Here is a 26,641-nt window from a genome sequence, read left to right on the forward strand (position 1 = left end):
GGGGCCTCTTGTAGGTTTGGGTAACGCCTGGAGGAAGCAGAAGTGGCCTGGCCTGAGTGTCCCCTTTACTGGTGACATGAGAGTCACCTCCTGATTAGGAGGCTGGTGGTGCTCTGTGCTCTGCACATCCGTGGGCATGGGGAAAGCAGGGAGCTGGGGGCTGCAAGGATGCATTCTGGAAAGAAGAGGACGGTTTTGCAAAGGTGGCCCTGGATGAAGATGATGAAGACCCTGGATGGAAGAAAGATCCCTGGAAGTGGTGGGAGATGTTGGACACCAGAGAGATGCCCTGGCCACTAATATCTGAGAGCGATAACTGTGAGCAGCGGCACAGCAGGAACTGGCACATCTTTCTGCTTGACCTTCCAGAAATGTCTCCTCAAAAGTGAAGCTGATGCCTAAGCAACATCACGATGGGCCCCTGCGAGTGTCTGTGTAAAATGAAATCAAGTAGGGCAAAAGCTCTAATCTCAACAGTTAATTCCCATGCTCATACAGGCACTTTTTTCCTTGTCTTTTACATAACTAAGCACAAGTAATCTTGATCCCCCGGCAGTATAAATCTTCAGGAACAGTTCATTCCCAGGAATATTAATTAAAAACCATTCCATTTGGTTGAAACCAATGAAATTTATCTATAGATTGTTGTCAATGTTTACATTAGAAATAGTCTGTGCTTGAAAACACACACACTGGGATGAAAAAAAAAGTGTATCAGATGAAACAGCTTCCAGCAGAGAAAATCCTATTTTTGTTTTATTTTGCTAAAAGTTGAGGGTGATGCCACATAAAAAAAAGAATACTGGTGAATAACAGGCCTGCTGTACACAGAAATGTTTCTCAGACGATTCTCATAATTTCAGTTCATGTTTACTGTTAAGCAACCCCCACACATGCACTGCAGCTGCAAGATAACTAGTGATAACTGCAGCTGCATTAGTGCTGTTCTCTTATCAAAGCTGCTGCATCAACTATGCAAGCTGGCTCTTCCATTCTGTTTTTCATTTGGGCTAGTAACAAATAGGTGACTTCTTTTTTTTTCCTTCAATCTAAAATTACAGCTACTATATGAGATTGTAAATTACTGCTTACTTTTTTTTCAGAGCAATCTTTTAATTGTGTTGTATTCCTGCACATGATGGATGTTCATAGTGATTTCCTGATCTCATTGTTCAAAATTACTTGATTCATTTTTTAATCTAGAAGAAAAAAGGTTTTGGCAGCTCCTACAGTTTATAATGGAAAATATAAGGACTCCCTTCCACAATAACTATAGAATACTGCATGAAATTTAATAGATTAGCATAATAAAATTAGCATAATAAAATATTAACTTAATGTAAGCCAGGAGTGTATGTGCTAGTTTCTTTTATCTTGTTGTAGAAGAAGAAGAAGAATCTTCAACACCAAATTCTAGTGTGTTTTGAGTGTGGATAAGAATAGTTGACAATGAAGTTTTAGGTTTCGTATTCACAGGTGTAATTTTGCAGAAAGCAGAAGAAAAGGCATGGAAAGTACAGTTGGAAGGGACACAAAATGTAGAGCTCAGTCATGCTGGTTTTGTCAAACTCAGGTTCATACAATAAAGATCCTCTAGACCCCCATACGACGATGACTATTTATCCATTCAGCAGTCCTGAAGAAGCAATCTGGTTGTTCTGCTTAACAACAACCTTCCAAACTCACCTGGGACTCACTGAAATATAAATATGCTTTTCTTCCAACTGTACCACTTGCTACGAAGCAGTGAAGGGTGACTACATTTTCCAGGAGCCTAATCTCACATATTACTCATTGTCCAAAAAGAAGTTAATTTATTTCTATCCACTGCTCAGAGAAAAGCTGGCTTTTCTATGACAGCCTCTACTTATAGTTCCATAGCTAAAGTGCAACTGCTACTCCAATTAGCAGCAATAATTTTTTTTAAGTTCTCTTTTTTCATCACCCTTCTTTTTTCTGCATTTTAAATTGAAAACACTGAAGAGCAAAGAATACATTTTTCTGTGTCTTAAGTACAGCCATACACTTCTTGAGAAGTATCAAAGAATAATAATGGGAGAGCAATGACTCATACTCAAATAGCTTGAAAAACACAGTGGTGCATTACTGGAGGCACGTTTTGAAAAGCTGCTGCAAAGGAAACAACTCGTGAATAAAATAAAACTGGTTTTATTCAAGCATAATCAGTGTTTGTGATGACTGGATTCCTTTATGAACAAAATTTTAATTCCTTTTAGGAACAATCTATTAAAGTTGCTATACAAACTACCATCACTCACCTCTCCTATCATTTCTGCCTGTATTTGTGGATTTGTCAGAAGGGCAAGGGCAACGTCCTTCACATTTCACTGAGATCATTTTTCCTGAGACACAGGCTTGATAGTCCAATTTGCACTGTAGGAGAGAAAATGGCTATTGTTAACAAACAGATTTTGTATTATAAATTATAGCTCATTAAGTATTTTGAAGGACTCTTTCATAAGGTGCTTAAATCTTTACAAATATACTAGGAAAAAGTTCTGCAGCATACACTACCTTTGTACTAAGAGAAGGAATCCGATGGGATGAAGGTAAGAAGTTCTTGTTCCCTAATTTGGCTGCAGTTTTAGGATTAATTTGAGTATGCATACATTTGCATTGTTAGACTGATTTGAGTATGCATATGACATGGAATCAGATTGCACTGGGTTTATTTACATTATGTGAGCAAATAAACAAAGCATCAATATTTACTAGTGACAGGAATCAGTTAATAGGAATTTACTGTAGGTTTTAATACTTAATTTATACTTTTAAGATAATTGTAAACTGACAAAAAGCTATTTTAAAAAAATAGAAAGCAAGAAAACTATAGCTGACGCAGTTCCACACCTTCTCCGATACAGAAACAGATTAATTTGCCTGGTTCTGATCTGTATATTTATATCTTCAATTCAGAAACCATATAAAGGTTAAATAAGCATTAGGAAGCAATGGAATTATTGTTCCAGGACTTGAAAATACACTGTCAAAGACTACATACATAGAAAATATCAGTATTGTAAGCCTTGCCTGTACTTGTCTTCACAGAATTTTTCTTGGCATTAGGGTACAGATCTAGCTTAAAAACTTTTTACTAGTGTGATCGCACCAAAAATACAAACCAAAACAACATAAGAGGAAAAACTTATGAGCCTAGAGATAGTTTTTATAGAACATGAAAGCAGGAAGGTGATTATGGAGAACACTTTTCCTAAACAATGGATGAAAGATGTCCCATTTGTCAGGTTAAGGACCTAAAATAAATAAAAAATAATAATAAAAAATGAGGACTGAGAAAATCAAATTGACGATAATGTGAAAGCGATTTGTTATGCACCACACAACTTCAGAAAAAAAAACTCATCAGAACTTCGGCCTGACATCCTCTGACTCATTGCCTATTTGACTATCTAATTCTGGTTTAATATAACTTCATTATACATCATCAGGATTTCTGGAGAACCCTGAAGTTGATCTTCAAACAGCACTCTGAGTCTTCCTCTCTCCTAAAGAGTAAGGGGTGGGTGTACACATTGTAGTTATCAAAAATAAAAGAGCCTATTCAGAAATTACACTGGCGGACTCGTGGTTTTTACTAGTATACTAATTTAAGTGCCTAAAATCACCTCATCCATGTATATTTACAGAAACTTATCCTCCTTTCATACCCACGTCTAACCCTGTCACAGCACTGTCATGCAGTTCTTCAGCTAGCACAAGGTAAAGTTTATCATCATATTGAAATAGTCTCCTTTGCACCACTCTCAGTACCAAAGAGACAACATACTAGGGGAGGAAAATAAAAACCTCAAATTTTCACATAAAACCATCACTTTGTCTCAAAGGGGCAGAAAATTGAAGCAAAACAAGCAGCTCTGCCCTCCTCACAGGAACCTGCACAACCGAGTCAACTATGGGAGAACGTCTACTCTTTGTGCCCCTGCACAACTGCCCTGGCTGCTCATGTTAGTCATGAAGCCCAACAGATATCCTTCAGACAGGAGGCATTTTCAACATTGGCATCATGGAACATAGTCAGAATGTAATACATGTATCTATCGAGGAGAGAGATCTCCCATTTCGTAAGAAAAGAGAATTTTAGATTAAGAAGTCAAACCTATGCTTTAGACTTTGAGTAGCCCTTGTTGAGAGTCCTGAACAGGACCATCATTTAAAACTGAACATATAAACACATTTCAGATTTGGTAAACTGTGAATGAGAATATGAAGAGTGTAAAATGCAGGAATATTTTTATTTTGAAGACTTTTAAAAACTTTTTCTTGAGAAATTATTTTTAGTACTTCTATTTTATTTCATTCAAATATTGATGAAAAAAGTAGTATAACACTTCAAAGCTAACATAATCGGTATGAGGTGTGAGTTTAGCCCCTTGCATTTATTTTTCCTTAAAGGTATCTATCCAATTGCATTTGCAGGTAACATTGCCCTCTTAAGTCCTAAGAAACACTTTACTCGATGCCTGACACAGGCACCGTTACCTGAGTTAGGGAGTGTGAAATCAGCACCCACTTCCAAACCAGTATTCCCATCCACAGCTATGCTGGAAATTTTACACTCATTAAATTCCATTTATGGACAGGCAGCAGAGCTGGATTTCACCTCTCAAATGAGATAGCAAAAATATGGTGCTTGCATGAGTCCAAAAGGAGTCCATTAGCTGTTCAGAGTTTGCTCACGGCAGGAGGAAGATAATTCTGGTTCAAACCTTGTGTTCTTGTTCCCCATATTCAGTGCACTGGGAAGCTGCAAAGGCAGCTCATCCAAAGAAAAGCTGGTCAGGTTTCCCACAGTAGTCTCAAAGAAATTGATAGCAAAGCAATTAACATACCTGAAAAACTCCACAGAAAAAACGAATTTGTGGAATGCAGAATATGAGGATATGATGAAAAGTGTTTGTGTGCAGGAGAGGAAAGGGTAGGAACAGTGACAAAATTATTCCTTATGGGAAAAGCAGTATTTGAGTACTCCAAATGGCAGAGAAATACATAAGCTAAGCTATTAACTATAATGTTTGGTAACCAATAAAATAACTATAATTTGTTTGCCTTTATTGCTGACTTTTTATACAGAGGAAAAAAGAATCATGGCATTTTCATATAACTTATCTGTTGGATTTCATATTAGTCCTTATTTATCTTGATTTTGTTAAGTTCTGTTAATTGCTTGTTCTACTTTCACCCCAATTCCTTTAATACATTTTTTATTATACATAATTGTGAAAAATACCATTTCGCTTGTGACTATGTATTTCTAGCTTTTCATCTACTGATCTTGATTCTCTTTTTCTTTTAACATACCAGCTTTCTACATGGAGTTTCATCATGGAGTTCTGAGAAGTCTCAGCTATTTGAATTCTTGCATATTTTGTTTTAATGGAGAAGAACAGGCAGTTTTGACTTCAGAGCTATGTACTTCATAGTGCTTAAAATGAAATAATAATATAGACAAAGAATATCTACCATGTCAGAGCCTCTTGGCAATATATTTCAGGATGAAAAGTTCCTTATTTTTGTACTGTCAAGCTCCCCACAGAAACCCAATTTGTGTACTTATACTCTGCCTACTTAAAAACTTGTTCAGTTTCAAATGGACCAAACATTTTCCAACATTTGCTCTAAGTAGTTGTTTAGTGAGCTAGAGACAGGCAATTAAAATCTGTGGGAAGTACATCAAAGAATATATGTCATCTTTAGATATGACTCATGCAGCTTTACCCTTATTCCAGTGAAGATGAGAATAGTTATATTTCTGTAGCAATTACTACAGTGTATGTTATCTTGGCATACATGAGTTCTGTTCTTTTAACCACTGTTATAGAGTTGGAACGATTACATGACAGTAACATATTTCATTAAATGCTGTCATTTTCCATTCTAAAGTTGCTACCTGTCAAGACCTGGAAACTGATGTCTATATTCTGCATGTTCAAAGAGCCCGATTTCCCACCAGAAGGAATTAAAAAAAGTTTCCAGGGTAAAAGAATGAAAAAAAAGGTGAAAATGTTTGGGGGGGAAAAAAAAAAGGAGTTGTGTGTGTTTGTCTGTCAACAATTGCCCAATCTGAATGCAAAGTGCCATAACAGGATGTATAAAGAGGACCCCAACCTACAAGACATGTAAAATAATTCCAGGTAGCCCTGGCAGTGCTTAAAATAGTGCACTTGAGACAGTGTTGCAAGCAAGACATGAACTAATTGGAAAGAGTCCAAAAAAAGAGTAAAATGCATGTTGAAATGTCTGGAAAATACAATCCCTAAAGAGAGACTGAAGAAGTGGGGATGTTCAGCCTTTAGGAAAGAGCATTCGCACAACTGCTGTCAAATATGCAAGGGGTTTCTGAAAGGCATTCACAACGCCTTCTTTCACAATGAATGCTACAAGGGACAATTGGCTTACACTGCCACCCAAAAAATGTTTCAGCTTAGATACTAGGAAGACTAGGAAAAAGGATAGTGAAGTATTAAAATATCGCTTGAGAAACTCATTGAAACTCAGTCGCTGGAATCTTTACAACTAGGATTGGGCAAGTCTGTCAGAATCAATACTTAGTAGTTTATCTGGAGAAGCAGATGACCTCAAGCTCTTTGACTATGGAAGTGTAGGATAGGTGGCTCTGGTAGTTAAGTAGAGTCAAGAGACTATTGCTTGCATAAACCTTTTGGCCTTGCTGGAGAAACTTAAAGATGTGCACTGAAGTAGGGAACCTGCATAAAAGAAAAAGGAAGATTACGCTCTTGCTAGCCCAAGGACCCTAGATAACATATTTTAAACTTTTCTGCATGGTACTGAGTCTGTATTTGCAGTTATTGGAACTCTTGCAGTTCGGAGATCTGGTTTGGAAACATGCTAAGTATTTCTAGTTCCAAGTGAAACTAACAGAAATTAAACATGTAAACTATTTCTCAAAATGAAATGTGAAAAATAAAAACTAATTATTTCATTGGACAACCAAACCTCATGAATAATATTTATTATTCAGAACATTTAATTCATATTTAATTAAATATTTATTATTATTTTTAATAAATAACATAATTTAATTTTTCTACAGATTTAGTTCTGTGCCTTTATGTGAATGCTATCTCCATAACAAGATACTTCTTCTTCCAAGGTAATCTTACCTTGCTAGGAATATCTGGCTTTGAAGAAACTAAAGCTCATAAGGATACACAAGAATTCGCAGGCAAGGAAGGGACAGCATTTAAGGCACTAGTGCCTTCTAGGGCAGCCTGGAGATAATCTCAGCTGTTCCTTTCCTTTGCTTATACATAGTGGCAGCTCCACACAGATGGCACACCTCAACAGCAGAGAGGTCAGCATAAGTTACACTTTTGTCCACAGTGAGTCTTGCATCCATTCTGTGTTTCAAGCCATAGCAATATTGCAGTCAGGCCTCGATACTGCAAGCTTGAAGTTAGATCAGATACATCCACACAACCTTTTCTAGAGTACAAATATAACTTCACAATGAGGGATGGTGTGTGAAATGGATGTAAATAAAAATCTTACCAAAATTTTGATGTGCTACAGCATACGATGCTTAAAGAAACACTTTCTTGAACACTCTCACATTTAATGTAGACTAGTTAGCAAGTTACCCTTTAGTCAACCAATAATTATGCAACTGTGAAAAATGCTTTATGTCTGATAAAACTGTCACCTTTAATTGTACCTTATCTGGAAAATAAGAGCTCTTTTGTGCATTTAAATCTAAACAGGGCATGCTATCCAATTCTAAAAATACACTGATGAATAACTAAATTCAGCTTCAGCTGATAGTTATTAGCGTACATGCTACAAACATTTAATTTGAATAGAAAAATCATATAGAGAAAAAAGACCGTATGGGATTTTTTTGTTATCAATGCAAATTGTCCTTATGGATAATGATTCTGATGCTAACCAGTGAGACACAGAGGACAGGAAAAGAGGCCCTATTCCTAATTTTGACGCCTGAACTCTTTCACACTTATGTTTGCTTCATTCTAAAAAAAAAAAAAAAAACACTTCCGTATAGGAAAAATGCCACTTAGTGCAGGTGAAACTGGGGATACCAGACAGCATAGGAATGTTCCAGAACCTTAACCCTGCGCTCGCTCTCCCAGTCACAAGTTGTACAGCACAGTCTTCTGGAGTACCACCACATCACACAAACATCCATTGGCCAAGCAGAAAAATTTAGCAATGACAGTACAGCCAAATAAAATAGCTGAGAGAAGAGAATTTGGAATACCCTCTCAAATGTACATGTTCTTACAAGTAGATCTTTCCTATATATTTTCCAGGTGACTGTTAATGGATGGTGAAAAATTTTTTATGAAAAAGTCAACAGGGTCTTTGAGAAAAGGGTTCTGCTGTTTTCCAAAAGGAAAACACATAAAGAGGAGAATGAAATGTTAATACTTCTTTCAGCTTCATGGTGCTTTTACTTGTAGAAATCTCCCACAGAACTCCAAATTTGTCCATCAGAGTCCTTTGTTTACTCTCAGTTTTTAGAACCTGATCCCTTTGTGCATTGCACAGATGATCTCTGTTTACCAATACTCAATCAGGAATGTTTTCCATTTTCATAACAATTTGCTCATCCATACTCCCTATCTTTTCATATTATTTCACAAAGTCTGCGTATATTCTGTTAATCAAAAATTGACCATATTTGGAGCAAGCAGCTATGTGAAATTATAGACTCAGGGCTGAGCCTCTAATAGCAAAATATGTAAGAAAGAACTGCAATATGCTTTAACTGGATTCCTGTCGCTAATCAGGTGGGGAGAAAGGGCTGGTGGTGGGAAGGGAGACAAGCCTTAATCTGGTTATGTTCCAGATATAGAGCAGCAATGGGAGCTACCCAATACAAAACAAGGAAGAGAGCAAAGGACTGGTAGACACAATGTCGGGTTTTGCTTCCCTTTGCAATGGTGTCACTTTAGGTTGATTTAAAATGTAAGTGAAAATATCAGAGTTAATTGCATTAATGTGGTAAACATAATTTAGAAATGATTACACCAGTATATAATCCTTTACAAGGTGCAGCCGAAAGAACAAGCAATTACAATATAGGATTTCAAATTAAAACAGTCAGCTAAACATAAAACCAAGACACCATATTTCCAACTAATTTAGGATTTAGCAATTAAAAATTAAACTGTAAATTTAATTGGGAAGTATAATCCACAGGTCTAAAGGTGCCTTAATTTCTTGTCAGCATCAGCTGATCTTTCCTAATTCTACACCATCTTGTTAATCACATCCATCACCTACCTGAACAATTGACGTTTGAGTAAAAAGCTTTTCAGCAGATAAATATTATCATTTAAAAAGAAAACATTAGAAACTGCTAACCACAAAGACATTCAACTATGATTTTGACTACTGAACCAAAGGACACACGGTTATTGAACCAAGACCATAAGCAAAGAAAATCTTTTGTGCCTCAAAGAGAAATGATGATATATTGTTCACAAGGCTTTGAACTAGAAAAAATAAATTTACACGACAAAACAAAAATCTGTATGCAGTTTTTCCTGTTCACCTCTATAGTTCTGGCCTATTTTCTTCATCACTGTGCAGCACAATGACATAAGAAGAAAAGCCTGAAATCAGGTCAGCTAAATGCACAATCTTTTTAGGACAGCCTAGAAAACAAATCAAGTCACAGAAAGATGCAGATAGATGCCTACTGGGATTATTTAAATGAGAAAACTACCTATCTTGGCTTTCAAACATTCTTAGAGGTTTTAGAGACGCATGCTGCTTAGAAGGTTTTTAAAAATCCTCCTCAGCTCCTATCTGCTTTCTCAATCAGCATCTGAATTTTTAGCTTCCTCCTCAGTCTGGTAAATACATATCTTACCATCTTATGATACACATTTTGCAAACGGGTTATATCTTCACATGAAAGCTTAATTCATGCTCTGTGACAAAACCCTATGACATCCTTACTTGAAAATCATTATTTTCAGTAAATTAAAGATTGAAAAAAGAATAAATAATAATATCTATCAGTCTTTTTTCTAAAAACTGTTGTTCTAAAATAACATATCCCATTTCCAAATCAATAATTCAATATTCCTAGAAGAAAATAAATTATGTAAAAAACAATATATTCTCTAAAAACTTTTAAAAAATATTTCAAGTATAAAAATGTAAAGCCTTGACTAACTGAAGGGGCAAATATACATAAACATATTACTTCTTTCTGTATTATTCCTTCTCTTCCTAGTTATCTTCAATTTAAAAATAGAATAATAGTCTGTTTTAAACATGTTTTAGCCTGTTGTAAACTTTGATACTAATAATCTATCCTTCAGAACTACACACACCAATACTTAAATCTTCACTCTGTATTCTGGCTCTTACTCAGAGTCATCGCTGACACAGTCCAAATCTCCACACTTTCCCAGATTCTTTTGCTTTAAAGCAAAGAATCAGCTCAGAGAATCAGAGGTCCCAATGCACAGAATGTCCCTCGACCCTAGAGGTTCCTAAGGGTCTTAGTGTACACTGCTGCTATGTGTGCAAAAGCTGACATTCAAAATTTGGTTCTTTGGATGGGTTTCTCAAGAAAGAAAGAAAAAGGAATATCGTGCCCACAAAGCTAACCCTGCACTGTCAATTCACACGTCAAATTTGAAAATGATTCCTCAAAGAAAAGTTTAAATTGTGAGCAAAACATCTAATTCTCCCAAACCACCTTCTTAGGATCAGCTGAATATTTTGGTTGAAAAACAGTCAAGAGAGATCCTGAGAAATTTTCAGCTGATGTGCAGATTTCTGAATAATAGCAATGGTTAAAATAAGGAGAATGGCAGAGCTATGAAACCTTCTAATAAGACTCTAATGACTTGTCAGAGCATGGAACTTTTTGTTAAAAGAATCTACTTACTGACTATTAACACGCCTTATCACTGTATTTTTAATGTGATATGGTTTCTTAAACCATGCTCACTGATTGCATTACTAATTAAACAAGTTCAATTTATCTAATTATATCTAAGCCGAAATATTTATAAAATTATATGTGAGTTAAAATATCATCCAAAGGGCATGCTCATTAGTTGTCAATTACGAGGTGAAAGCAAAAGCAAGTCTGTTGCACAAAGACCTAGTTAGTCCATGTTGGGTTATCCTGTTTAGGTCCTTAGGATATTGAAGCTACGCAACAACAATCTGGAATGATTTTCTACATAAAAAGAAATTCTGTATTCATTTAGATGCAGGCCAAACACTGAGCAGTGTCCTACTGATCCATCTTTTGGATCAGAAGTTACAGATACCTAGGTGCTCCCAGTTATTTTTTTCCATCATGTTACCCTAGAGCTTTCCTTTCTCTTTGGTTCTTCAGCCAACTAAGATATATGCTAATTTTTCAAAGCACTAGATATGTAAGCCCAAATAGCAGGGTTTGTGTGTGATCATTTATGAAATTTCGTATTTACAATGATTCATCCTGCCAGGAAAGAAGTACCTTGTGGTACAGGTGGGAGTTAATATCCCAAAAAGCATGACCATTTTTCTGTAGACAACATGTCTTTTCTTGAATTTGGAAAATGCTTCTTTGTTCTACCTCACTGAGATGCACTAAATTACATGACCTGCTGCTTTCCTTTTTCTCTGCAACAGCATGACCAGCACTCCTGGTATAAATTATTGGTACAAGGCCAGTGGCTTCTTGAAACTTTGCAGTATTGCACGTTCTTCCCAAGTGCCGATGTGACCTACATGAACACTGTGTAAGCATACTTTTCTTAGAAGCTGAACACGTTGTTCTGTTTGATTTCTAAATTTAATTGCAGGTTCTAATAAATTTTAATTTGAATAATTAATTTTCTCTAGACATTTTCACTTCATTCGCAATTCTGCAGGTTTTTAGATGCTTACAGTTTCATTAATTTAGGGACGTGACTACGTAAAGATCTAAGCTTACTACCTTTTATGGCACATTGCTATCACAGAGAAAGACATAATGTGCTTTCTGAAAGAGTCATAGCCTATTACTCAAAAAAAAAAAATCCAGAAATTTCTCTGTCGATTCATTTTCTCCCATTTCTTCTACTCCCATATCTGGAAGAGCTACCTAAGACTCAGATGTTGGGTACAGGGACAGTTTCTGGGGGCATGGCTCTCTCCTTGCTCCTTTTAACAGATATGTTTAACAGAAATGGAATTGTGTGTCTCTGACAGTCCAGCATTTCATTCTGGGCAAGACAACAAGACTGTACCATGCACCATTAAACTTCTCCCTTTTTAGTAAGTGCTTACGTGCATTTTCCATATTCCCTCCTTCTCTGTAACACTTCTTTTTTGATGGGCCAAGACCTGAGCCATTTTTCAAGTTTGCCACTTGCTATTTCCAACTTTATTTCGTTATGTTATTTTTTACATAGATTGTTTATTAACTCTCAGAGGTTTCTCTCTCTTTTGATTTTCTTAAAATAATAATAATAAAAAAGAAGGCCAAACAAATCTGTAAAGCCTTCACTCTTAGTGTTTTCTTTCCTACATCTCACCATTGTGAGAATTTTTCATAGATAGGACAGAAAATATTTCATTTAAAAAATCATTATCAGTATGAAAATGACTTGGAAAAATTGCTGCTAGCCAAAAAACTGATCTCAGAATCGCTGATATTGATTCTGGAATAAAAGGGAGCAACTGGCATATTTTAAAAATGAATCCTTTCCTATGGTGTTTTCTTTTCAAAATATTCAAAGAATTGCTTGCTGATTTCTTTTAAAAACAAATTTTGTCACAGTAGACTAGATTCTGTTCAACCAGAGGTAGAAAACTCCATACAAAAAATCAGATATATAATTAAAATTAAAAAAAAACAGCCAAAAGACAATTTCATCCAATATCTAGCCCATTCCTTGAGGCCGCCCTTCTTGAAGGCACCTTGAAACAGTCAGTCTGGTGTGTGGATTGCTCCAACAGAAGCCACCCAAAGTCTTCTCCTATGACCCAGAGTCCTGCTGGCTTCATCATGCATGCACTGACCTGCAGGAAGCTGCATCCGTGGCAGGTAGGACAACGAGCCAAATGCTGCAGCTAAACAGCCCATCTGAGCTGCACTGCATGTCCTGTTGATTCTGCTATTAATCCCAGGAAAGATAAGGCTAGAAACAGGATACACAAGCTGTCCTGGCAGCAATGGATGAGCTACCAAATGCATGGGAGAGACGGAGGCTTAAGACACAGCCCCGTGTGAGAATTCCTGGAGTTAAAATAAATAATTCACTTTAAAATGCCCATGTTTAAAGAAATGCAAAAGGTGAAACTGGATGAATAAAATGTAAAATACATGCAGTATTACTTGAAGTATTATGAAGTAAAAGTAGTTTATAAAATCATTCTAATAAGGAAAGTGTCTTTACATTGAATTTCTTCTCACATACCAGTTAATGCTCACTTTGATTAGTCAGAATTTCACTATATATTTTCATTACAATAATCCTGTACTACTATGATGAATGTTTTACAATTGCTACTTTTCCTTTTGACTGACTCCAAGTGGTTAATTGTCAAATTGTCAAGTGGTTAATTGGCAAATAACCACTTGACTCATTAAGAGCACAGTAGAACACAACTTGGCCTCCCAAAACGCGAAACAGGACATTGCTACCTGACCCTGAATAAGCTCAGTTTAGAAGTTAACTTTTCTCTCTACCAACCATTATTATCTCTATGTCCAACCATTATTATTGTTTTTTTTCAAAGGAGAAAATATATATGAAATTTCTATTGTTACATAGTTTAATACAAAATATTTCACATGTGCTTGACCTGAAAATCATCCCAAAGTAATGTTCAATAGATAATTTTCCAGCTAGCTATGTTGTATGATATTATTAACTATTTACTGAACTTTTTTTCCTGAAATTGTTCTATTTTGTGTTGTACAATTTGCCATAACTATTAACAAATGCATTCTCAATGGAAGAAAATTACTATAACTGCACTAAATTCCTTCCAGGGGACTTCATGACACCACGCAACTAAACTTTGCCTGTAATAAAGAACACAACTATTCATCTTTATGTCCATTTAAAAAATGAATACTCCTGAAATAACCTTGTAAGGACCTCTGATATAGCTGCACCACAGAATATGAAATCAGAATATCATTGAAAGGTTGTACAAATAAATATAAACTACGACAGATCTTCTGTGGTCATAAACTTTTATTTTTTCCTTTGTTAAACACACTTTGCTATCATAAATCTAGACCAAATATCTACCAGCTAGGGGAGGCAAAAGGGAAAGCCCTGCAAATGTTCCCTGATGCTTAATTGCTTTTCAATTACATCCGTGTAAGGGACATGGAGCGTGTATTATCGCACAGGTTGCAGCTTTCTCTGGGAAGGAGTAAAGAGATATTTACTCCATGCCTTCCTCACCATTTTGCTTCGCAAGAACATCCCCATTCTTAACACATACGTAAAAAATATCTGCATCTTATCTCTATTTATAAATTCCTTTACAAGTGCTTCAGACAAGCCAGTAGAGGCCACAAGGGTCACATCAGCTTATAGGACTATTCAGAAAAAGCATTACGGAAGCCACCCATTTTATTAAGGAATGTTTATTTCCATATGTTTCCACACAAAGTGAATCGACTCTGACCTCTTCTACTAGGGCATCAGTGTTTAATCATATATAGCTAATTGAAAAAAGTTACTATATGCCTCAGATTAATCCACTGTGGACAAGAGTGATTCTAAAAATAAGTGCTAATTATTTCACAGCTGTAAAAACAGGCATTTCTGTGCAAAACATTGAGCAACTGGCTTTCTTTCCCAAAGACAAATACAATCAGAGCTAAGTAGCATTAGCAAAAGTAGAGCATTCCACCTTGTCCTGAATGTGAACTTGTCACAAGATATTCCTTTCTTTACCTTTCTCCTCATGTCACTTCTCCCAGTTCTTTAACTTACGAGGGAGAACCACTTCTGCAGCACCATGGTGGATAGAGAAGGGCTACAAAAAACATTTCTGTTCCTTACTCCAGAGAACTTGCCAGCTTCCAAAATGAAAGGAAAGGGGAAACAAAAGGCTGCAGTATAACTAAGATCTACTTCTTCTGTTCCTGTTTTTTATTCTCCTCAAAGATTGTGGCAGTTCCTCTATGTCTCTGTGGGATGGACAGAGGATAATCCTGGGAATAGGCAATGAAGCTAAAAAATAGCTGTGACATTTATACACAGGAATAGCACGAAAAAAGTAGGGGGAGACTGTATTGGATATCTGAATTGCTTTAAAAAGTTGCTCATTCAGTATTTATCTATATCAATTTATCTATCTCGTCTCTAAATTGCGAGATCTCAGGGACCCCATTCTGTTTTATGGTTATGCAGAGGCCATGCTTGGGGCTCAAAATAATGTTGGAGCTTTCACACAACTCAGTAAAACAATCTTAAACGACCAACTCAACTAATGTCTAACAAGATCCAAGCACATTTCAAGCTCTTGATAATATGTAAGCAGATTACTCTGAATGAAAATAAGAATGTACCTAAACACATTTTTAAATACCTAAAACAATTTTTCAGTATCACTGATAGGGATAGGGATAGATAGGGATAAGAATATCTATGAGTAATGGGATTTTAAGAAAAACACTTTCTAATGTAAGATTCAACATAAAAGCATCAGAATTGTCAAGAATGAAAAACTCTAGTTATACACTAATATTTTTATTACAGTAACAGTGGAGATGATATTTTGTGTTCAGTTCAATAGCCCACGACTCCTGGAAACCCTAATCCTATTTTGTAAAAGTCAAAGTATGTGACTGCAGTTGAAAATCAAAAGAAAATTCAATACAACAAATAAGAATTCTAGAATCTGTAAATAACAGGAAATATTTGTTTAGGATGATGTAAAGACAAAATAGTTTCTTATATAAGTAATGAAGATAGAACTTGTGCGTTTCTGACAGTTTAATCACAACAATCAACATTATAGTTGTTATTATTACTAACACACTTTTTAGAGCACTGGATGTTATTCACTATTGGAAACATTTTGGCAGTAAAAGGAAATGGCTTTGTGAGCTTACAGAGTAGTAGCTCCTTTTACATTACCAAGTTTCTTACAGTTTCTGATAAGAACAGGTCCTTCAAGAGCCACATTCTTTTCTGCTGCACAGAATTCAGTTGATAATGCCAGCCAAACATTTTTCTGCTGAAAGTTTTAAGAGGATATGCTAAGCAAATCAAGCTGGTTTCAGCATTATTATCACCCTGCAAGATCTCCAAAGTTTTAGCTGAACGCTCTAATAATGCCAAGGTTATTGGATTTCAGTGTGACAAGAGCAAACTCTTTTCTCTACAAAAGACCAAGTAAGCAAACAGTAGCATATTTGCAACGATTACACTCACTCCAAATAAGTAGGGTGGAAAAGAGAGGAATAGAGGAATACAGAAGGAAGATTTGATTATAGTCGTCAAATATATAAAAACCTGTCGCAACCAGGAAAGATGTGCAACTGTTATTTACATTAATATATTTTAACTGGTTTTTTTTTGCTTCTAAGCTTAGGTGCTCAGAATGTGTTCTTAGCAGTCAACAGGAAAATTTGACTTATCATCAGATTTATTTTTCTCCTCAAATTGGAGAACTGCACAACATTGCTTCTTTATTTTTCCCTACTCAAAACACTGCATTGGTGTCTTCAGCAGACAAACTTAAATCCAGGGCTCTGTCACACTATGGAACACTATTACATTGTGCCTTTTTTTTTTTTTTGGCCAACTATTGTTTTAGGCTACTAGAAATTTTCTACCATTTTGCTTTGTCTTACTATACATAATATGTAGAATATGTATTTTAGTCAAAATAAAGAAAAGGTGATTTCTGTTACATTTTTATTTGCTTTCCAAGAGCTGGAACAATGAAAGAATAATTCAATTCTTTATTTAGTTCTTACCTGAGAAGAATATGTGTGACCATCTGATCCACAAACAGGATTGGTATAAACTACTGGACACTGCTTGCAGTTTGATGAAATGGGACCACCCCTCCACTGTTTATGGCCTAAACCAGCCTCTTTCATACTGTAAGTAAACAAAAAGTATGTAATTCTGATAAGCGGTAGTAAAAATAGAACACATTCAGGGTATTTTATGAGCCTTTACAAACAAGTCATACATAATTTCAGGCATTAAGTTTCCTTTCAAGTAAAGAGCTGGTACAGTGTTTGGCATACAGCTTTCACATAGCACTCATGGCAGTGATATTTGATTCCTGTGTATTATTTAATTATTATTATTTAATTATCTAAGTACTCTCAACCAAAAAAAGATATTAAGATGCTGCTTTGCAGATGGTAATACTTACTGACCAGTGAAAGAAGCCTGCTTTGTGTGGGATTCCTGTGCTTTCGTTAGACAGCATGAATGGGCCTGTTTTTAATACTGGTATTTAGAAAAGTCACATGTATTTAAAATGACATACTTAGAGTAGAAACAGTAAGCAGCTCATTCAGGGCACTGTTTACTTTGACCACTGTCTCCCACATTTTACATTTCTTGAAATTCAGATTCCACAGACCAATGCAAAATTTGGATTAAAAAAATAAGGTAATTCACTGTAACACAGAGTTCATCAGCACATGTATTTCCATGTGCTTGTGTATATACATTTGCCTGCATTTATACAGAGAGGTAGACAGATACAGCTAGATGGATCATTTTAACTCAAGCAAAAGCTCCATTGCCTCAGACTAAAACACTGTCTTGCCTAGTATTTGTCTCCTGGCCTGCACTTGTCTCTGACAGTAGCCCATAGCAGATGCCTAGGTAAGAGCATGAAAGCAGGGGAAATAAATACTGACACTTCCTCAGAGTACTCTTCTAGGCTTCAATAATTTGTGGCATAGGGAACATCCTCAGCCATAGGTGCTTTCTCTTTGTAGCTTTGAAAGATTTTTTTATTTCGTGACTTTTCCCAGTAGCTTTTTGCATTTATGAAGGTATTTAGCCATTACCCTGAAAGGACTCCTTTAGGAGAGTCTCCAGATCTACAGGCAGATCTCCAGAATTCTTTTATACTAGTGGTTTTCTTATAAATAAGAAAATAGAAAAGTAGCACATGACTTTTATATTGGGTTTTCATTTATGAAATCTTAATCATGAATCTAAAAATGACTGTTCCTAGAACACAGCTATAACTTGTCAAGACGTACCGAAGGAGCAAATGTTTAAATTCAAAAAACTCTACAGATCAACTCCCATTGAATACAGCAGAACTCGCTTGACAAGGTTCACTTATAAGCAAGCAGTATTCCCCCACTTACTCATGAATCACTGCTTCAGGGGAACTCATCTGAAGTGATAAAGAGAAATGAAAGATCTCTACCCTCCAGTTTCGATGTACAGAGGAAAAGCATAAAAGCACACACCTAGTGATAAAGCGGTGATGGTCAAAACCAAAACCCATTTCTCAGTTATACTCATCTTGTTTATGCTTTCCGTAATTTTGGCTTTAAATTTGGTCTTCAGGAAGAAAAACACAAAATTTACAAATACAAATTTCCATTCAGACATTTTGTATGACTAAATTCTGAACTATACAGATATTTTAGGGTGTAGGAAGGGACCTGGTACATAGAACACACAAAAATATGAGTTACTGCTGCAAAAGCCTACTACAGCTTCAGCTCCAGGTAGCATAATCGATGCTAAAATATTTGTACACAAAGTGTGTATACCCAAATGGAAATATATAATAAGGAAACAATTCCAACATACAACACAACAAATAATAATAAATATCAGTACTTTCTGCTGAGTAACATCATTTGAAAGCTAAGTAAAATCCATTTCATTTCAGTTCTAATAAAGAAAGGCAAAGCTGGGCTGTAACTTGGTTATGGTTTATATAGTAATAAAATCTGCTGCTCCTCTTCCATGACTATTCTGAGATTTTTTCAAGTATGAGCTCAAGTCTAATTAGAATTTGAGGATTTCATCTTTCTCTCATTCCTTACTATTTTTATTGCTGACAGTCCTGCAATTGCCCCAGTAACCCAAGCCCAGAGAGCCTCAACTATCAACACGATGGAATATCTTGATTTATCTGAAATAGTGTGCTTTAAAACACTGCATAAAACATCTGGAACAGATACCAGCTGGAAGAACCTCACTGATATCAGCAAATTCCTGAAATTTGAGGGGAGATCCGAGACACATGCAAGGGTTTTGGCGTGCAGATATTTCAAACACAGATGAAAGAAAGGGCTAGATACAACCACATTTTCCTACAATATCTGCATCCTCTTTCATATCCTTATTATTGTCCTGCTTTTAAGGACGTCTACAGAAAAGAAAAAGACATAAAGAAAAGAAACAAACAAAAAACCCCACAAGCTTTTACACTAAGGTAAAAGCAAAATGATCCATCAGGAAGGAAAGAAAAGGATGTGGATTGTCACTCCGTGCACACAAAACAAGTTGGTGAAAGTTTTTCCTTCTAAATTTCCTGAGAAGTGAGTTAGGATCTCTTTGGAGTAAAAAAGAAACTAGTGCAGAATAGGCAAGCTCCCCCCTTATCTGACACTGTTGTCACCTGATGAGTAAAATTAAATCCACGGATTTAATTTACCAGCAACCCTTGTGATTGCATTAATTTGCAGATACCAAATTGTGCATATGCTTGTAGACTGCATATGCAACCAGATGCCTAGAAACGTAATTAGCCAATCTGCCCAATTACTTTAGCATACAGACCTGTTTGCATACATAAACTTGCCTTTCTCTGTACACAGTGATCACACCTGCACATCCTTTGAGAAAACCTAATGTAGCCCATAGAAAATTCAATACAAATACTAACTTCATGGGCTTTATTTGTTAGGGTTTTTGAGGGGGAAGAGGAGGAGTGGAAAGGAAGGAGAAGGAAATGAAATTTTCTGATTTTAAACATATAAACATATACAGTTCCTATTAGGCATAAGGCTATAGGAGAAGCCATATCAATGCCTTATGATTTTTTGGAAAAGATTTAGCATGAAGTATAGGTGTCTCTCATGAGCTCCCAAATTGCTCCTCTTGCAACAGTTGTCTAACCATTAAGAAGCCTAAACACTTCTGACATTCTGTTAAAATGTAACTTATGATGTAGGAGCAACATTATGAAAAGCTGTCGTTCTTTTGCAGCTTTAAGGGACATGCATCTATAAAAAAAATCAAGAAAATACAAAATGATCCTAAAAAACCTAAATGAAGGGGTAAGGAAAAAAAAAAAAAAAAAGACAAGAATTAGGATAGGATGAGGGACAACGGGAAAGTAAAGGGAAAGAAAACCTGAATTTGAGACTAAGCTATCCAAAAATATATATATACACATATATAAAACATACCAGCAGATAAAAATGCTTTATGGAAGCCCTCCAACTTTCAGAGAGTGTGTTATATGGCCTGAAGGTTATGTGGCATTAATAAATAAATAAATAAATAAATAAATAAATAAATAAGACAGAAAGAAAAAAAAAAAAGATAGTCCAAGGTGAGAGAGCTCTGCTATAATCTGGAGGAAAAAAGCTGTCCCCTGTAGAAAATGTTCCCAATGTTCTTTCCGAATTATAAGCGGCAGTCACTCTTTTGAGCTAAGGACTCTCGAGTCCTCCATCTCCCAGGTGCGGCTATCCCTAAAAACGTTCCTGATTGATTTTTGTTTTTAATTAAAGTTCAAAGACAGAAAGAAGAGAATAATGTTCAACTACTGCCTACAGACAGTGTCAGAAATTGACTTGTTAAAGGATTAGAAAGTCGGTTGTAATATTAGAGATGGCATTGGCATTTTCTATACATTTTACCAGGAATGGTCACATATACCTGATATACAAAGTATCTAAAGGATACTTTGCTCAGGAAATAATATAAACTTGTAAAACATATATGCATGTCATTATCTTCTATCACATACAAAAAATCATTATACTAAATCTTTTCTAGAGACACATAATTTGATCATTAAGAAGAATCTGTAGCAATGCTATTATATTACATATTTGTCAAGCAATGTTTTATGTCAAAAAATATGAGGCACATAAGCACAAAAATCTGTATTACAAGACCATTAAATATATGACTATTTACCATATTGAACACTTCATTACACAACAAACATCCCAAACTCCTTAACAAATGGCCAGGCAAAAAGGCTCCAGTCCCAGGTTCTTCTTTTCTATCTTTGTTTTATTAAAAAAGCCTACGATTTAACTACTTTTATTGATAACTCCTGTGAACACATACAATTTTTGTCTTTATTCCTTCCTATTCCATACATCCCATCCTGAAGCCCAGAGCCACAGAAGCCACCTGAACTTCAGGTTCACCCAGCTGGGCATAAACAAACTTACTTGCTCCAAGTAAGAAATGTGGACATCCAGGTCTGTAGGGAACCAAAACATACTCTATCTACATCTGCAGTTTAGATAACAAGACTAGAGAAGAACAGTCCCAAATTCACATAATTCAAAAAGTTCTTTCTGAGCAAACAGTCTAAAACTCATTAAAGCGGCTTAAATGTCTGTCTTCCAAGACCACTTTTGATAGAGTGTAGCTGAGTAACGTTAGCTTAAACTTCTGAGGAACCTGCTAAGTTACAAGAAAGAGCATGGTTTCAGGGTGGAACTGTGCAAGATAAGAAAGGTAGAACTGGAGACAAAAATAATATCATTGAAAAAGGGACTGCTAGCAGTTCAAGTGATGGGGAAAAAGGCTAAAAAAGCTAGGGGAAAAAGAAAAACCCACAGTGTCAAAATGAGAGTCAAAAGATTGAGCAACACTGAGGATCAGACCATTTCAGGGAGCAATGGAATTGTGGCTCACTTTTCTATGTGACTGAACTGCTTGGCCAGCATCTCATCAGTCAGTATCCTAAGTCTAGTAGCTTATTAGCCCTAGTTAAATCTTTTATTTATTAAAGAACAAATGTCTTGTACTTTCAAGTTATATTTACCCTGCTTGCAGCGTCCTTGTGCATAGTAAAAATTACCTGAACAAAGTGGCCTACAGAGGGAAGATTCCACCTGTATGTCCCTAAGCAGAGAACACAGTGGAAGGAAAGACACAGATCAGAAATCTGTGCATGAAGAGCCCTCAGTGTCCCTAACACAGGGATTTTTATTTGACTTTGTAGCATTTGGGTATCTAGTGAGAGAGACAACAAATTCTTTTACATTGTATCGACCAGCACTACCTCAGAAGACAGGTAAATCATGTACAAATTGATCTCTAATTATTTGTGCATTCAGTTCTTTTAATATTGACTCTTTATTACATGTCTCTAAGTGCTTTTGACTCCCTCCAAAGGAGCAATATCCCAGTAGCAGAACTGATGCCAAACAGTTACAATCGTTATATTCATTAAACCTTATTTCTCAGGTGAAGCAGTAAAATACGCACACGATAAACATTTTAGCTACAAAGAGAACATTTTTCTGAAAGTCTCTTCCTCAGGTTATTGAGCTTCTCATTTGCTGAATGTAATAATTCATCTACATTCAATCTACAGACTATTGCAATAGCAACCTTAATGGCCAGAAAACTCTGCTGCAGATTCTTGATGGCTCCGCAGAGCAGGAAGCAGAGCCAACTTGGGATCCTAATAAACCTGCTTACAAAGAGTGGGCAACTTAAACATGACAAACTAGACAATTTAAGCAGGATGATACCATTCTGTAAAGGTTCATTCTAAATTGCTCTCAAGGCTACTTTTGCACTTCAGAGAATGGAAATAAAAATACATCAAATATTTTGGATCAAAAAAAAAAAAGTGGTCGCCCACAAAATATTCCCTATAGGAAGTGTCAGATTTTTATCCAATTATACTTTTTATAGCAAATGATCTAATTTCTCTAGAGAGTACCTTTTATACAGACATCTACTTGGCATCCTATGACTTTACAGCACACCAAATCAATGTGCCATCTAGAGGCCACACTAAAAAATCACGTTATCCCTGAACACTGTTTAGTAGATACAGTATGAGGCAGCAAACAAGCTATATGTTTGGGGATGAGCTCATTTCTTACATTCTTCAAAGCTGACATCATCAATTATAAACCTCTAATTTCTGCAAATTTCTCCAAACCTACGATTTCTACAGTACTATGGTTAGTGAATTCTTATCCAGTAAAGTTTGGATTCATATTTTACATCAAGTATATGGTGTTTGGGATTTAAAGATTGTTGGAAAAATCCTGACACTATTGAATTCATGAGAAAACGTCTAACGACTTTCATTGGGCTAAGATTTTATTCTGTTGCATTAGGTTTCACATAGCACGGATAGATGTTTCTATAGCAACAGCAGCTTGATAAATAAATAAAAATTATAATGGCATTTGGAACCAATTTATCACTATTAGACATAGACACTGGATCAGAGAATATCACAGAATTCTGACAGTGAACATAGTTGGTGGCATTAGTGATTAAGTACCACAGGGTCAGAGACAGAATGAAAAACTCGGTTCTCTGAATCAAAAGCTGAATCAAAAGTCCATACTTCAGAACAGGAGGGAAAAGAGGCAGGCGAGGAGCTGGGTTTTGTTCCTTTTTTAACTTTCTTTAAGCTCTGAACCATCTCCAATGCAGCATGCAGCAAGCAGGCATTAGCTGGTCTCCTGGAACGCATCTTTCCAGCCGCACAGCCCGACGCTCACTCCACTGCTCCAACCAGAGCAAGGGGAAATGGGATCATTGAAGACCTGCTTAGAAGGCCCACTCCTGATCTGAACTGACACACTAACGCAGATATGTGCTCTTTTTCCTTGTTTCCTGAGATTTTAGGTTTCGTCTTTTTTTGTTTTTTCTAAACATGAGATTTTTGAGGAGGAAAAAACATTCTAAAAATAGCAACAACAACAGAAGCAAACAAACAAAAAAGCATAAGATTATGCTCCAACATATCCAGGAAGACGTTATCTGCCATTCTATCAGGTAGATGAGAATAGGCCTTTGGGCTGCATGATCAAAAATCTTGGCTGAATTTGATCCATAGTTCTTGGCACCCTGAAATCTTCCATTATGGATGGATGATTTTAAAATATTTGGAGAGAACATATCCATAATCAAAATTATTTCACAGGGGAAAAAAAAAGGGGAAAAAAGTTATAGAAAGGCTTATGAATAGTTTCCATGGTTAAATATAAAGCATAGAAAGGAATAAGTCTTATTATTGAGTCCTTTTTTTTTTCTTCCCTTGTTGTTTTGTGTTCCTTGGCAATAAAAAATACAGTTGTAAGGAGAGAACAAAAATAATTGATTGTGAGGTCCGGGCCTTTCTCTTTAACAATCACTTCTAAACCAATTCTGCTGAAATGCTGGATATAAAAGATACATGTGCTCTTCACAAAAGATGCCTGAGGGGTTAACGACATCCGCTGTAGCACTATAAGCTACAAAATCACAAGCAGGTTGCAGAAATATGGGAGATATGATGAAAAACAAGTCATGTTAAGAACTTTTTTATACACTAAGGATCCCATGGATCTAAAGAAAGATCAAAATAAGTGAAAATGGGAAAGGCATGGCTATTTAAAATGTTAATAGTAGAAAACTGTGACTCCCAACTACTCTCATCAGGATATCACTGAAGACTGAGCAGAAGCAAGGGCACAGGAAAGAAAAATAATATATGCATGAGAAATTACATAAATCAAAGCATGCTTATTTATCAGAGAATCTAATTTAAGATAGAAATACTTTTCTCCAAGTGAATCCAAACAGGACTTCTAAGGACACAAACTAGTAGTCAGCAATAAACTTTAAATTGACTTAAAACAAATTTGTTTGTTACTTATGCCAACACGGAATAAACAGTTTCTATTGTGCACCACCTGTTGAAGTCCTGAGAGCAGGAAGAGAGGCTTTGATCACTGCATGGATTAATCAAAGAGACAGAACCGTTCCAGACAAGTACGGGTATGCTGTGTGCTACAACACTTGTATTACACTGTATCATACTGAACACGTTATTTTATTTCTTGAAAATATTGCCCGAAATGTTGGATAGAACATGTAAGTTAAGATCCTTGAGCCCTTAAGCATCAAGCTTTGCAACAGACCAGATCACAGCCCTGGAAACACATGCTTACTGTATAGCCGCCGTAGTGAATAATATTATGTATTTGCCCTATATTTGTTTACATTGCTATTAATTTCCTTGTTGTTTTTTCATATCTGCAGAAATAGTTGGCTAATTAGCTACTAGTATTTGCAAAGTCTGGCAATAACACATTTAGCACCAACAGCATATAACTATAATGATTAATAAATCAGACCACTGCACAGTTTCACAAAGCCAAAGCAGAAAGCTTTAAAAACATACAAATCACATGATTCCCTGCTTCAAAAAATATCTCAGATCTATAAATAATGGCTTCTGTCCTCAGCTGTTGCATAATATAAAGCTCGAACTGCAGTTTTGGCCCTGCAGTAGCAATTCAGGCGAGGTTGTCACTACAATTAATCCAGTGTCAGGTCTGCTGAGTGTGAGTACTGTAAAAGCCTCGTTGCAACCTGAGGAGGCTGCAGGCTCACGCACCCCGTGAACTTGCTCTTGCCATTCACTAGGATGACGTGAACAGACTGTTCGTAATGCAAATGTCTGGTGGTTTCCCAGTTATAAGGAACTCTGACACAGTTTTCTTCCATGTGATCTAGGTAGGATTTAATATACAGTAAGACATTATATTCTTAGATTGCCTCAGAACTATGACCAAAAAAAAGTAAAGCAAAAAGACAAGGCTTTCAGTGAAATGACTGGGAGCTAATGGAGGCTCTACTTAGTGCTGAGCTGGCTTGACCCAGGCAAAGAAAAGGGTGGATGATAAATCAGGATGGAGAGGGAGCAGTAGACAGGGAAATCCGTCATGAAATTGGCTTAGATGCTTTAACTTTTATGTGTTACCAGCTCTATGCAACTCTGTAAAATGCTATAAAAACATCCTAATATGAAGTAATTAAAAATATTTTGCTTCCTGAAGACTCTCTAAATGATGCTTCATACGGTTATGCCAATAAGTAGTCATTTTATTTTTGTACATAATTTAACAATTATAGATAAAAATGGATTATTTAAAAAAATGGTTTTAGGAAATGTCTTCTTTACATAGAGACCAGCAAAAATGTTATTACAGACAACTAAATACTTTCAATTATATTTAATTATCTGTAAGTAATAGCTAAAAGTAATGCTAAGATTTCATTAAAATATATATTTTTTTTAATTTAAATGTCACACACACACAAAAGTAGTAGTATTTAAAATGTTTCCTAGATAAGATTATAAAAAATAGAATAAGAAGAACCACTAGAACCTATGCAAGTAGATTGTACGCCTACACAGTCTTTCTAAAACAGAGAGAGATTGCCAGAATACAATAACATTTTGAAACTAAATGCTTTTTCTTACATAAATAATTTTGTCTGGATGTGTTTAGAAACAGACTTACACAAATTAATACAGCTCCAGAAAGAGTGCTTCTGTAAACAGTGCTCAAATTCTTGAGTTCTTCACAGTTTTTCTGCTTTGCATACGTCATTATCCTTAAGCTCTTTTATCATTTTCATTGTACCCCAGGCCCATC

General features: G+C 35.9%; 1 protein-coding gene across 1 annotated transcript in view; it reads right to left on the minus strand.

The window, feature by feature from the left end:
* The window catches only part of SPOCK3 (SPARC (osteonectin), cwcv and kazal like domains proteoglycan 3), a 165,782-nt gene that overhangs the window by 44,563 nt on the left and 94,578 nt on the right, over positions 1-26,641 (minus strand). The window contains exons 4-5 of the mRNA XM_088528129.1: positions 16,970-17,096; positions 2,280-2,394 (exon numbers count right to left, since the gene is read on the minus strand). Coding sequence (XP_088384255.1) covers positions 2,280-2,394; positions 16,970-17,096 — 242 coding nt within the window. The remainder of the gene's footprint in view (positions 1-2,279; positions 2,395-16,969; positions 17,097-26,641) is intronic.

The sequence above is a fragment of the Tinamus guttatus genome, unplaced genomic scaffold, assembly GCF_059628265.1.
Source record: "Tinamus guttatus ecotype Peru unplaced genomic scaffold, ASM5962826v1 Tinamus_guttatus_pri_ptg000301l, whole genome shotgun sequence".
Classification (NCBI taxonomy): Eukaryota; Metazoa; Chordata; class Aves; order Tinamiformes; family Tinamidae; genus Tinamus; species Tinamus guttatus.